General features: G+C 56.7%; 1 protein-coding gene across 15 annotated transcripts in view; it reads left to right on the top strand.

Annotated features, from left to right (window-relative positions):
• ARHGEF10L (Rho guanine nucleotide exchange factor 10 like) overlaps positions 1-14,527 on the top strand; it is a 138,783-nt gene that overhangs the window by 54,816 nt on the left and 69,440 nt on the right. For 5 of the 15 annotated variants that reach the window (XM_087446706.1, XM_087446710.1, XM_087446709.1 and 2 more), the window contains 4 exons: positions 684-767; positions 4,555-4,727; positions 9,359-9,475; positions 12,306-12,414. In XM_087446706.1, the coding sequence (XP_087302832.1) occupies positions 684-767; positions 4,555-4,727; positions 9,359-9,475; positions 12,306-12,414 (483 nt within the window). Of the gene's footprint in view, positions 1-683; positions 768-4,022; positions 4,130-4,554; positions 4,728-9,358; positions 9,476-12,305; positions 12,415-12,936; positions 14,192-14,527 lie in introns of those variants that run through there. The other 10 variants (XM_087446716.1, XM_087446718.1, XM_087446717.1 and 7 more) reach the window with 8 other exon arrangements.

Here is a 14,527-nt window from a genome sequence, read left to right as displayed (position 1 = left end):
GGGTGCTGCTAACATGGTGGGCGCACAGTTTCACTGGGAGACCGCCTTAAATTTTGCGTCTAGGGTGCTGCTAACATGGGCAGCGTGTGTGCTCTGCCCTGCTCATAGCCCGCCCAGCGAAATGTTAGAGAGGGATGTGCTCATTTGCTGAAATTTTCACCAATCAGAACCCTGCTGGGTGAGCTTTGGGGGCCTCTCCTTAACCCCAGTCTCCGTCCCCCCCCTCCATCATTGTACTCACTGGGGCTGCTTTGCCCTCCCCGGCCTCTGGCTCCTTTTGGGGTCGTCCTGGGGGCCTGGATGACTGAAGATGCTCCTGGGCCCCAGGGCACAGGTGCTGGGTCTGCTTCATGCTCCCAGCAGGTGTCGTGAGTGGAGCAGCTGCCACGTGAGCCAGATGGGCAGGCCTGTGGGTGGCAGGGAGGCAGGTGGGGGTCTGCCGCGGTCACTGCGGGGGCTCCTTGGAGGGGTGGGGGGCGGGGAGAAGCAGTGGAATCAGCGTCCTCTGAGAGCAGCAGCAGGCAGGGGCTCCCCAGGGGCCGGGCCGGGTGATGCCGGCGGAGCCGGCAGGGTGCCGCGGAGGGAGCTGCCAGCTGGTGCAGTCCTGATGTCAGTCTGGCAGCCGCCTCCCGCCTGGGCCGCCACAGCCTCGTTCCTGCTCTTCTCCTCTCCCTTCCCTCCAGTCGACCGGTTCACTTTCCCCGCCCTGGAAGAAGATGTGATTTACGACGACGTCCCCTGCGAGAACCTGGATGCCCGTGAACCGGGTAGAGCCTCTTTTACGCCTCCCTGCTTCTCTTGGGGACCCTGGCGGGCGGGGCCGGGCCTGGGGAGGGTCTTCTTCCATTTCCTTCCCCGCCCCACTCAGCCCGTTGCTCCTCCTCCTTGCTTTTAAAAACCACTGCCGTCATCGGGAGAGTCGGGAGCCGGCTGAAGGTGTGGCCAGGCTGGGGCTGGGGAGGAGTTAGGGCTTCACGGGTCCCCGGTCCGTCTCTCCAAGCCTCCATTCCTCTCGCAGGGAAATGGGATAATAGTCCGGGCTTCCCAGGACTGTGGGGGAAAATGACAGGTTGTTAAACCCAAACAGTGAAGCAGAGAAACTCAGGAAAGCCTGTACCCTGCTCTGACAGAGGCCCGCAGTGGGCCGGGAAGGTGGGGAGATGGTGGCCGCAGAGGGGAGACAGGGTGGAGGGGGGTGAGTCCTGCTGGAGCTGGGCCCCAGTATTCACCAGCCAGAGGCGGGCTACCCAGGGAGGAGGGGTATTTAATAACAATTCATGGTAGGATCCATCTTTGCTTGAACACATTAGGCCAGCGACTCCATGTTTTATCTCATATAATCTGTTTCAAAACTTTGATTTGGGGTATTCCATCCTCATTCTATGGACAAGGAAACTGTAGAGGTAGGATTGAGATTCAAACTCAGGTCATTCTGACTCCAAGTCCAGTGCTCTGTCCACTACCCCAGGAGGACTTGGGCAGTATTTTATGACAGATGAAGCACATTTATTCCCACTGTCCAATCAATGCCATGAGGTCAACAGGGCAGGGCTTATGGCTCCAGTTGACAGTCTCATCAGAGAGGTTAATCCACCAGCCCCAGATCACACAGCCAGGATTTTATGGACATCTGCCTGACTCTGCTTTTCCTATTACACTATTCTGCCTGCTGTCAGGGGCTCCCCATCTGGTGGGGGAAACACAGCTCCTGCTTTTGAGGAACTCCTAGTCTGATAGGGATGGCTGCCGCCATCCTTGGGTTGTGCACAGTCCAGTGGGAGAGACACAGAACAAGGCCCGAGGGCCCCAGAGCCGCACTCCTGACTCCTTTCCCAGGAACAGGGACAGATGGGCCAATGATATGTGCATCCCTTTAGCAAGCCCCGGATGAGCCTGGAGCACATTTCTCTGCTTGTGGCTCCTTTGAATCAGGAGAGGTGGGAAAGGGCACTCTGTTGGGCGGCAGTGGCGTCTTGTAGGGGGTCCCAGAGCCGGGAGCCCTGAGTGGCCTGAGCCCATTGTTTGACCCCTTTGGGCTGTTTTGCCACCTCAGTCAAATCAAGCAATGAATTACTTGGTCCCAGTCTGCACTGAGCACTGGTGCTCAGTGGTGTCCCCAGGGTCTGGGGATATGGCATGTCCCTGTCATCCTGCAGTTTACCCTGAGGTGGTTAAGAGCAAGTGGCCTGGGAGTCAGCTCCGAGCCTGCAAATTGAGGACCAGGAGCCCCACCCCAGGACCCCCACCCGCAGGGCCGTGGGAGGATTGAGGGAGACCAGGCTGTGGCCGGCCCTCAGCAGGTGCGCTGCACGAGGAATGCTGTTGTCAGTATTACGCCTGCCAGGGCCCAGCACTGACCTGGGTGGACTGACGTGGGCCCCACAGGGGCTCAGTGGGGAGGTTGTCAGCTGAGGAGCAGACAACACATGCCAGTGGACACACACGGCCCTGGGTTCAAATCCTGGCTCTGCCACTGATTAGGGCACAGGGCTCTGTTCCTTGGGGCCATGGCTTCTTCGTATAAAATCAGAATATCATCCTGACCTCACAGCACTTTGGGGAGGGTCACACCAGAGAACTTCTGCTTCATCTCTCTGGGCCTCAGTTGACGCATCTATAAAATCGGGGCAATAATAGCTTCATCCTTGGGGTGTCGTGAGGGTGCCATGAGATCGTTGACGTGATGGTAGAGCACTGAGCGAGTGGTGGTAAGTGCTTTGGAAGGGGTCGTGATCTTGAGCATCAGTGAGGACAGAGGCTCCAGGAAGCAGGGCGCAGAGACCAGAACCACTGTGAGGCCCCCGAAAGCTGAGGAATTGGCACAGGCTCAGGAGTCTGGTGCACTGTCTCCATTGGAGGGAGTGTTTCTAAACGCGCCCAGGTGATCAGCAGGGTGGCGAGGACTCATTAGAAGGCAGCGTGGTGAATGGATGGAGCCCGGCCTAGGAGTCTGCAGCCCCCTCCCTGTGTACTGCCTGACCTTGGGCAAGCTATGTAGCTTCTCCTGGCTGCTGCTTTCTCATCTGTCTAATAGGAGGGGGTGATAATTTGCACCTGTTGACTCCACAGGGCTGCTGGGAGAATCCAGTGAGAGATGTGGCATGTAGATGTAGGGGGGCGGGGGCTGGTGGCCCTTGGCCCTTGGAAGCGCGGGGAGGTAGACATTCGAGATGCCTTCTTCCTCAGAGGCAGCCCCAAGAACCGGGCTCTGCCCCTTTGCTCACAGGTTGTGGAGCCTCGGCTGCAGTAACAGGACGATCAGCCCAGCCTTGTAAAGGTCACAGCCTGGTCACCAGCTGCTCCACTCCCTCGAGACGCTAGTCACTATTATCTTTTGCTTAAAAATAACCCTGTGCTCCCTCCCAATCCTGGGACATGGTTCTCTGGCTAAGCCTCGGAGCGTCTGTTTTGTTGTTTGGCTGACAATCTCCCGGACCCATCAGCCCCCCAGCTTTCCTGTGGGGTGGAGGTGGGGGCTCTGACACTGAGCCCACCCGGAGCCCCCATGAGTAAGGATCAGCTGCTCTCTGCTGAGTGCTTGCCGTGTGCCAGGCTCTTTGCTGGAGCGTTCTGTACATATTTTATTTACTTGAACTTTCAGCTTATTATTATCCCCTTTGGAGAGAGGTCTCCAAAAACCGAAGCTCCCTGTTCTTGAGCACACGTGCTCTCTGAGCAGATTTTGTTAACCCTTCCCTGTGCTGTATTTCTTCTGTGTTGACAAAAGCATTTCATCTTCCTGCACTTTCTGGAGGCCATCCTCACTTTGTGAGGCCTGCCGCTCAGTTCTTCTCCAGATGACAGATGGGAAGTGAAGCCCAGAGGCTGAAGGTGAAGCCCCAGATCTCCCAACGCTGGAGCTGGAGCTGGGCTGGGACCCCATGTTCTGTCCCGGGAAAGTGGCTTTCCCCCCTCAGCCTGGAAGAAGCGTCTCCCGCCCAACTTGGCAGGGACCCCAAGAGTGCTGGGCTCTGGTGGCCCCTGTCCCTCTAGGCCAGTGGACTCTCAACTCTTGTTCCCAGTTTTCAGTTCAAGGCATTTGCTGTGGGGCTTTGGAGGAAAAGGGAACGTTCCTGGATGCTGGGCAGGTGCGCCCCCTACTGGACCCACACGGAAACTCAAAATTGGGGTGAGGGATCCTGGCTTATTTAATGCTCCCGACCATCTCCATTTTACCCCCGAGGATGCTGAGGTCAAGACTTGGTGCCATGTCTTCTCTTTTCCCCTAAGAAGTGCCTGGGAGGCCCAGAGTGAGCACTCGGATCCCAGCAAAGTAATGCTGATGGCGGGAGAAGTTCATGAGCCATCGTGTGCCTGGCTCACTTCTTGTGCTTTTCTGCATTTTTTGTGTTCTCCTCACTCTATGGGGTGGATGTTGTGTTGTCATCGCCTCCCTTTTATGGATGAGGAAGTGGAGCTGGGGCCCCAGGGCCTGGGCCTTCACTGCACCTCATCCACCCCTGCCCATCCCCTCCCTGCCTGCGGGGGCTCAGAAATGGGGTCTGGTGGGCTTGGCCTCGGGGCTTCCCCTCACCAGCCCTGTCCCTTGGCCAGCAGGGGCGGAGAGGAACCTGCTCTATGAGGATGTGCACCGGGACAGGGCGCCCCAGGGGGCGGAGGACCTAGGCTGGAGCTCCAGCGAGTTTGAGAGCTACAGCGAGGACTCGGGGGAGGAGGCCAAGCCGGAGGCAGAGCCCGCCAAGCACCGAGTGTCCTTCCAGCCCAAGGTGAGGGGGCGGGGGCGTCTCTCACCCCAGCCAGGGCACCGAGACCCCTCAGGGCGGGGTAAGCCGGGTGGTGAGGGCCAGGCCTGAGACTTGTGTGTAAACATCAGTGATTCTCAGGAATGTGTGGTGAGAGAGACAGAAGTGGCCCAGATAATCCTGAAACAGGAAATGATCCACCAGCATTGCCGTTTGGCAGTGGAGAGCCCCACACCTAGGATGGGTGTAGTTAATATCTGTCACAGGGGCTACCCCCACTCATTCCTATGGCAGACCCCGGCAGTTTGGTTATGATGCTCCTGGGCTCAGATCTGGCTTCAGAAGCCTCCTCAACACAGTGCTCCAGGCAGCCCAACCACCTGATTAGAGTTGGCACTTGGATCAAATCTTCTTGATCTGTCCGTCCTACAGGATGCCTTCTTAGACCAATCCCAGACCCATACAGCCCTCTGGGCTGCTGTGGCTAAGACCAAGCTTCTTTCCAGGGCCTTTCAAATTGCTCTCCGTGCATTGGTCTCTTCCAGCGTTCCTGCCTGGAGCAGGGTTCATTCAGTCGATTTCATGGAGAGAGCCACGGAAGCCACGAGGAGGGCGGATTGTCTGCTTCCTCCTTTCCTGTGGCTGCCTGGCTCCTCCCATTTGTTCTGTAGAAGCCACCAGAAGGCGGATTCTATCCATGTCGAGATTTGGGATTTAACGGGAGCAGCTGCTTATAGACAGGCCCTGCCCGACCAGAGGTGACAGGGTCCCTCTGGGGCTCCCTTTGAAAAGACACAGACAGACAGGCAGGCTCACCCTGTCAGCCAGTCCTGCCTGAGGTGGGGCAGGGACAGGGCAAGGGGCCCCAGGCCTGGGCTGGGATTTGGGGGCCTCTAACTCCAAGTCTTTCCCATTGCCTCCTGCCCCTTTCTGAACTTGGGGATCCCCTCTGAGAGCGGTGCTGGCCAGAGCAGCACCCCCACTTCAGAATCTTGGGACAGACTCTCCTCAGATCAAGACGGGCTCCCCAAGTCCTTGGGAAGTCTGGGGGCTGAGCAGGTCTCTCCTGAACCCCGGTCTCCTCGTGGCTGGGCCTCCGTGGGCGGGGCCAGGGGGAACGGCCTTGATGTCTTGCTAGCAAAAGAGCTGTGTGTCCAGGACACCTACTGTGTACCCGGTCCATATCTTAGGGTGTGGGCTGGGGTGCCCGGAACGGAAAGACCCCACCCAGGCTCGGGGAGCCCTTGTGGTCTGGGTGGAGTTACCGAATATGAAACAATTTGTCAAAAATGAAGACAAAAATACCGTTCTGTAAACACAAGCCCATGTACCTGTGCAGTCTGATGGGCCAATCCGAGGAGGCTTCCGAGAGGTGAGTTGGGAGCTGGGGTGCAGAAGCCAGAGGAGATGTTCTCAGCCCCTGGCTGTCCCTCCTCATCCCCCACAGCCACTTTCCCAGCCCCTGCCTCTTGCTGGGGACCAGGAGGGAACTGTAGGAGCCTCTCAGAGGGTAGGAGGTATGGGGTACTGAATTCAGGCTCTCTGGGGGGGTGGGCATCCTCAGACTTGCATGGGTATCAGGATCACGGGGGGAGTTGGTTGCAATCACAGGCCTCGCTCCCAGGGACCCTGGTTCAGGGTTTGGTGGGGCCTGGCAGTCTGGTTTTTAACCAGTGCTCTGCCCCCGGGGGATGCAGCGGGCCCACAGAGCACTCTGACAGATGCTGAGCTGGCCCTCCCCATGGCCGGCCCCAGGGGCGGGGTCTCTGGGGGCTGCCTGTGAGCTCCTGTCCCTCACACCCTCAGGCTGAGGACTTTGGACTCTTCCTCAGCAGACAGACAATGTGGCAGAGTTCTTGGAATTTCTAACCACGAGGACGTTTTCTCTGGCCATGGGCCAAGGCTTGGCTGCTTCACGAAGAGCAGGATCCCAGGGAGATGGGCCTGTGGAGGGGCCTTTCCCCCGGCCCCCACCCCTGCCCGGGAAACCCCGCTGAGCCCTGCCTGCCGCACTCTGACCCCCTGAGCTGCTTCGGGTGCCCCTGCTCCCACGCCTGGCGCTGCAGCGGCTGCATGTTTGGGGCCATGGCTGCATGGCTGTGTGTTATGTGTGCTGCGGGGCACTGGGCAGCAGAGACCTGGGAAGTCTTTTGTCCTGTCCTTGGAGTCTGACTGGGGGCCTGGCACCCTGCCCAGCTGCAAGAGAACTAGCAGAGCCCCTCCTTCAGATGTCTCGAGAGGCCAGCCCTCAGTGGGTGGATTTTGCCAAAGAAAATGACTGAGGGTCTGCAGAGGGACCTCCTCGGGAGCACCTGGCCCAGGTGTAAGCAGGAGCCTGATCCCGTTATGTTAACAAGCACCTGCTGGTTGCCGCTCATGGTTGGTGGGAGTTGCTTTTTCCAGTTGTGGAAGGGGCTGCGTTGAACTCGTCCACTTTCTGGTTATGATCTCTTCGTAGCCAAGGTCACCGGGATCCAGCTGCCGGGGACTGGGCAGAAATGCCAGCTCTGACCTCAGCCTTGTTCACTCCCCTGGTCTGATCTGGCCAGTTCCACAGTTGACCTCTGATCCTAGTTCTTCTGACCCTTAGAGCTGTGGAGGGGCATCCGAAGGCCCAGGGGCTTTCTGATTTTATTGTGTCAGCATCTTATTTATAAATGAAACAGGACTCAGTACAAACCGCAAAGTCCCCAGTTTTTTGGGAGTCTGAGTAACTCTCAGAAGGATCCCTCTCCTGCTCCTTCTTTACATAATAGTGAACGCTTGCCTAGTGTGGTACAGTTTACAAAGCAGTTGCATTTAATTTTCCTCATACCCTGGAGTGCTTGGACTTGTTTACATTAAGAGTCTCATTTATTTGATCAGAGAACCTAAGTGGCAGAAGCTCAGAGAGGTGAGATGAAGTGGTTAGGGTCACACAGCCGGTAAGTGGCAGAGCTGCAACTCAACATCACATATGACTTGAAGGAAAATCCCTTGTCCATCTGTCCATACATCCGTTCATCCGTCTATCCGTCCCTCCATCCGTCCATCCATCCATCTGTCCATCCCTTCATCCCTCCATCCGTCCGTCCGTCCGTCCATCCATCCATCCGTGCATCCATCCATGCATCCATCTATCCATCCATCATTCGTTCCTTCCATCCATCCATCCAACACTCCATCCAAATAACTATCCTTCTATTCAACAAATAATGAGACCTATTATCTGAAGGATAGTATAATAGCTTCCATTTTTTGAACATTTACTAAGCTCTGGGCTTTACAGGTATTGTCCATTTGGTTTTCTCAGTAACTGTATGAAGTTATTATTATTACGGCCTCTTTACCAGTGAGGAAACTGTAGCTCAGAGAGGTAAAGAGACTTTTCCAGCTAGTGAGCGGGGAGTGGTGATTTGACTGTAGGCCTGCCTGCCTCCAGAGCTCCTTCTCTTGATTCCTCTACTTGTCGACTTCTCTGGAAGTAGTACCTGTCTTGGTCTTCCGTATACTTCACCAAATGTCACTATTGCTCATGCAGTTCATGCATTTGAACATCTGTCTGCTCATCTGTCCATCCATCTGTCTTACCAGATAGTGTGTAAGGTAGTCTTCCCTCCGTCTTTCCATCCAGTTGCCCACCCCTCCCTCCCTTCCTTCCTCCATCGATTCCTCCCTCTGTTCATCCACCCCTTCCTCCAGTGGTGTGCTAGAACCAGCTCCCCCAGCTCACAGGAACCCGGGAACCACTCATGTGCATCTCCTTCCAACTCCACATTCAGTGATGTGTGCATCTCCTTCCAACTCAACCTTCGGTCCTGTCGGTAGCTTGAAGTTGGCCAAGGTGGGAGCATTCCCACCATGGAAATGCTACAAAGCGGGGCTCCTTTTCCTGGAGAACTGGTTGTTAAATATTTACCAGCACAGCACTGCCTCTCTGTCCACCATTCCATCCATCCTTTATTCATTCACCTGACTGTCTGTTTATCCCTCCATCCATTTGTCCTGCTATACAGTCACTTAACTAAATTTATCCATTCGCTCACCCATTCATCCATTTGTCTGTCCACCCATTCATCCATCCATCCGTCCATCCATGAGCTTGTCCATCCTCTCATCCGTCTTTGTGTTGTCCAACCATCCCTCTGTTCATCTGCTGGTCTTTCTATGCGTTTGCACGCTCATCCATTTATCCTCTTGCCCACCATTCCACCCATCTATCCACCTGCCATCCATCCATCTCACAAACTTGCTGAGAGCCTCTTATGTCACAAGCCCTGTGCGGGGCCCCTGGGATGGGGAGATGACTCAGACACAGTCCTTGTTCTCCGAGCATTGTTCCTCTTCCCCGAGAGAGGGAGGCCTGGGCTGTTCTCCTCCCAGCTCCCCGGCAGCATGATTCCCTGCTGCAGAGACCAGCCCCCAGCTGCCTGGCTTGTTGGGGTTGGATGCTGTTGGAGCCGATTCCAGCAGGATCCGATTCCAGGCAGGAGCCTGGCCGGGCTGCTGCTTGGGCCCTGGTCATCCCCGGGTCCCAGATCCTGTCTGCTCCGAGTTGTCCGTCTGCCACCTTACCTGAGTCTCCTTTTTCCTCTGATGTCCCTGTTTTGTCTCCTCCCTGTCCCACCTGCTCCTCTCACCTGCTCTCCTTCTGCCTGGCCGCTTGGGGGCTCCAGCTTTCTCCAGACCTGACTAGGCTAAAGGAGAGATACGCCAGGACTAAGAGAGACATCTTGGCTTTAAGAGTTGGGGGGAGAGACATGCAGGAGCTGAAGCACAAGTACGATTGTAAGGTATTGTCTGTCTGTCCGTCCCAGGTCCTGGGTTGGGCCCAGGGCCTTTCCTTCTGCTCCTGGGGCCACAGAGGGTGGGCCTGAGTCCCAGAGCTGCCCCCAAGACCTGGCACTGGCTGCATCGCACATCTATGCTGGAACTGGTCCATGCCTTCAGCCGTTCCTTTCCATGTTCTTGCCTCTTTCACCCTTAAGTGAAACCTTCACCGTCTACAAGAATTCCTGGGTGGGTTTTTAAACTTTAGGTTCCTCAGAGTGGCCTGGGGTGCTTTGAAAAATGCAGATTCCTGAGCTCCATCCACAGAGATGCTGATTCTGCAGGTCTGGACCAAGGCTCAGGAGTCTGCGTATTTGATAACTATGGCGGGTGGGTTTGGGTTACGCTTTGAAAAACGTGAGTGTTGGTGACGTTGGATGTTCTTCCCCCTCCGAGCTGTTCAGAGAGATCCAGGTTAAGGAAGCTGTAGGAGAAATTGCAGTACCTTTTTCTCAGATGGGACTCAGACTTCTGGATGATGGTATCGACAGCAGTGGCTTCCATTAATTGAGCACCTGCTGTGTGCTATGGGTTTTGAGGACCCGCAGGCCTGGGTTTGAATCCCAGTCCCACTGCTTCCTTGCTGTGTGATTCTGGACAGGCCTCTTGACCTCTCTGAGCCTTGGTTTCCTTGTCTGTGAAATGGGGGCATTAACAGGACCAGCCCCGGGTGTGGATGTGAGGACTAGATGAGCTCAGATCTGTAAGGTGTCAGTGCTCTTGGCACAGCCTCAGAGCTCAGTGGTTGGTGACATTATTATTTGTGCACCTGACTGTTTTGTCCCCAGGGCACCTGGGAGGCAGCTTACTGCTGTCATTTAGTGTCAGTGAGGCCGGCGAGTGAAGGACCTGGCTGGTGGGCACCCCAGCGGTCAGCGGCAGAGCTGGGGTTCAGTCCTGGGTCTGTGCCAAAGCCAGTGCACCCTCCATCCTTTTTTCGGAAGCTGAGGCCTCTCAGGAGGAGGAGGAGGAGGAAGAGGAGAGGCATGTCACAGTTTGCATGCCCTTTTACAGACACCTCCGAGGAGCCTGTGACCCAGGGTGGGGGCGGCTTTAACTTCTCAGGAGGCCCTGGCCCTGGCCCTGCACACTGTAAAGGTGGGTGGAGGTGGCAGCTTGACTCAGGGACGCCTTCCACGGTGTTTGCCTATTGTTCTTTTTTGCCCAAGAAAATGCCAAGAGAAGGGCCTCCGATGGTTCCCCCATCTGGGAGTCCCTAGGACAGCCCTCACGACGGCTTTCTGCCAGGGCAGGACCTGGGCTCTGGACCGGAGGTTTCCAGTGTGGGTATTGCGACCCCCTGGAAGAGTCTGTGCATCTCTGTGCAGTTTTGGGGTCGACATCTGTCCCTCTCGTTAGACTCTCACAGGCCTTCACGACCACCCCACAAAAGGCCAGCAAACGCTGCTGTACAATTGTACCATTTAGATGCAGGGAGGGGCTGGGGACTTCCCTTTCGCCCCGACGATTGTTTCCAGAAAGTCATCCTTGTTCCTGAAAAGCCACCACCCTGCCCGCAGCCCAGCTCCCACTGGGTTTTTGGCAAGCCTTCCTTACCCAGACCCCCTAGAAGTGCCCAGGCCCTTAAGTGGGGACCAAGGGGTTTTTGGAGGAAGGTGATAGTGAGAGCAGAGCCCGGAGACCCTCCAGACGAGCGCTCCCCACCTTCAGCAGAGCTTCGGGAAGGAGAGAGTTTTCCTAGAATGGCACTCTCCATTATGATAGCCATGTGGCTATTTACATTTAAATTAATTAAAATTAAATATAATCAGGAATTTGGGTTTTCAGTTGCACCAGCCAGCTTCCAAGTATCCAGAAGTTACATGTGGCTAGTGGCTGCCGTATTGGACAGCACAGAGAGAGAGCATTTCCATCGTTGTAGAAAGTCCTATTGGACAGGACTGGCTGTGCGTCGGGGAAGATGCCATGGCTAGGCTGGGGGGCTGGAGGCTGAGGGGACAAAAAAATGAATTAGGGGACAGCAGCTCTCTTGCAGGCCCGGGGCTCCCCCAGCACCCAGGGTGCCCGCTCCCCCCTCCCAGGCACGCCGTCCCCCCACGCCTCATGCCCTGCTTGGCTTGCTGCGCCCGTGTCCATGGGTCCCTCCCTGCCGAGAGGAGCTGCACTCTGCACTTCAGCCTTCCCCCTTTCCCGGGCAGTGGCTCAGTAAGAAACCTGGCTGTTTGGGGGGCAAGGGATGGGGTTCCTCACTGGGGTTCAGCAGATGGGATGGGGGCCTCCCCTCCTTTTAGTTGCCCCTAAAGTAACCCCCAACACTTGTACAGCTTGTTTCATTGTTCGGTGCACTTTCCCAGACCTTGTCTGTTTAGTCCTCATAGACCCTGGCGAGTCTCAGTGGGGAAACTGAGGCTCAGTGAGGTTAAGACTTGTCCAGAGTCATGCCACTAGGAAGTGGCGGAGCTGCGAGTTGAACCCAGGCCTAGGACTCCAGGCCTCAAGCCTTTTCCCCAGTGTCACACCGTCTCTTTAATTTGACACCTACCCCCGTAGTTTGTCCCAAAGGAAAAAAATTGGTAGGACCTCCCCTTGCTCATAAAGAGGGAAATACCCCAGGTATGAATGCCTCTTCTCACTCCATCCCAAGAGGTCTTGGGGTGCACTGCCCCGCTGTCTCTCTTGACCTCTACTGCCCACCTCCCTGGGAAGGAATGGGCCCCGGGGTCCTGACGCCTGCAGCCTGGGCCAGGAGGTCTGTGTGGGGCTGGTGGCCTTGGTGGCAGGTGTCCCAGGGCCTCCCTCAGCTTCTCTGATGAGTCCTCTGCCTTTGCTCAGATGACCCAGCTCATGAAGGCCGCCAAGAGTGGGACCAAGGATGGGCTGGAGAAGACGAGGATCGCCGTCATGCGCAAAGTGTCCTTCTTGCACAGAAAGGACGTCCTCGGTGAGGCTCTGCGGGCCCACTGGGAGGCGGGTCGGTGCTCAGCCCTGTGACCGTGGGAACAAGTGGGCGAGGTCACTTGGTGTGTGGGCTCCTCTGGTGTTGGGGGTTGGGGACCGGTCCCAGCCTGTTTCCCACTCTGGCAGGTGGCTGTCTCTTCTGGGAGGGGCAGGGCCTTTCCCTTTAGCGTCCCCGCCCTTGCTTTTTGTCGTGGCCTTCTGCCTTGGCCTCCTGCCTCCTGCAGTGTCGGGGTCCCCTGGCCGCATCTTTGGGTGCTCCCGTTCATTCCTTCCTTTATCCATCCACCCGTCTCTCCACCAGCCCATATTTATTGAACACCCACCAAGTGCCATGCCCCCTTAGCATCCCCTGGGTCAAGGACACTAAGATGAATTAAGCAGCATTTCTTCCAGGAGCTCTTGGTGCAATGGGGGAGACAGGCGTGTAAACAGGAGATGACAGTTGAGATCCACGAGCCACACGGTGGGGTACCTGGTGGGAGGTGGGGTACTGTGGTGGGAGCATGGAGGAAATGAGTATGGAATGCGGGAATGAAAGGCCTGGGAAGGGCTGAGAGCAGAAGGAGAAGGAGACCCAGGTCAGTCGGACAGCAGCAAACGGGGCAGGGAACAAGTGCTCCGGGTGGAGGAGCGAGCGCATGCAAAGGCCCAGAGGTGCGGAAATATGAGATGTCCAAGAAATGAATTTCGTGATAGTCAACGTTTATCGAGTATTTATTGTGTGCCAGGCACTCTCTTAAGAGCTTTACGGTTCCTCACTTAATCCTTATAAACACTAAACAGGTACAGAGGACTGTGCTGATCCCATTTGGAGATGAGGGAACAGGCACAGAGTGGTTCAGTGACTTGCCTGGGGACGCACAGGCATGGAAGGGCTGGAAGAGGCTTCATCTGGCTGGAGCGAGGGCAGGAATGAGAGATCGGGGCCAGGTCAGCACGGGCATTGAGGCCAGGGAGAACTTCGAGACTCTGTGCCCTCTTGAAAAGTTGTGTATTTTACCCTCTCTGTGCCTCAGTTTCCTCATCTGTACAATGGGGCTAATATGGCATCTGTCTCAGGGGGCTGTGGTGAGGATGACTGAGGAAGTGCATGGAATGAGCCTGGCACAGCGCACGGCCCCTGTGTGACAGGCGTTCTTCTCGGTGGGCAGTCACTGAGTGGAGGTATTGCTGCTAGGGCAGCAACTCGCTGGGTTCAGATCTTGGTTCCACGACCTCCTGGCTATGTGACCTTACACAGTTCTTCCCCTCTCGGAGCGGCAGGTTCTTCATCTGTGAAATGGGTTTAACGATGCAGCAGTAAACCTTTGGGGGGGCCCTGGCCCCCTCCCTGGCCCCTGATGAGGGAGGGGGCAGGCCGAGGAGCCATTCCAGACTTAGTGGAGTGGCTTGGAGAAAGGACAGGGTGCACAGGCCGGCTGGCTGGGAACTGTTCCTGGTCATCCTCCCCACCCCCAGGCCGGCCAGGCGGCCAGCGGGCTCTCCCCAGGCCCTCCCTGCCCCTCCCCTTAGCCCAGAGCCTTTCCTAAAGTGGCCCTCCCACCAGAGGCGTTATTAATAGCCGCGGCAGGGCTCGAATCACCGGCCAAGAATGTTACCCAGTGGCGCATGGGGGAAGAGGAAGCCGCGGGGCCGGCGGCTGGGGTGGGTGCGGAGTGATGCCCGGGGTGCCATGTGGGCCAGGCAGGAGGGCCTCCACCACCCCCACCCTCACGCTGTCATCCGCTGTCCCTCCTCCTCCTCTTCTGTGTCCTGCTCAGGTAAGGGACCGCCTGGGTGTCCCTGCTCCCTCGGCCCCCCCGGGGTTACTGCCGCTTCTCCTTTCTTCCCAGCTTCCCCACAGCGCCCACTTCCTGCTGCCCACAGCTGCCGCCGCTGGGTGTCAGAGCCGTGAGCAGCTGGGGTCCCATCTCCCTGAGCCTGTGTCTCTCTGTTTTGGGGACTGGAACCTCCAAGGGCAGATCCCTGCCCAACCTCCCCTCTTTCTCGCTGCCTGAGCCTGTGTGTCTCCTGTCCTCCATCTGAGACACCCCCAGTCATGCCCATGTGTCCCTATCGGACAACAGTGAACTTGTTTCCTTTTAAATGTTTGCATT

This window comes from Ceratotherium simum, chromosome 22 (assembly GCF_057802395.1).
Source record: "Ceratotherium simum simum isolate JZ-2026a chromosome 22, ASM5780239v1, whole genome shotgun sequence".
Classification (NCBI taxonomy): Eukaryota; Metazoa; Chordata; class Mammalia; order Perissodactyla; family Rhinocerotidae; genus Ceratotherium; species Ceratotherium simum.
The sequence above is the reverse complement of the archived record's forward strand: the minus strand, read 5'-3'. Positions and strand labels throughout refer to the sequence as shown.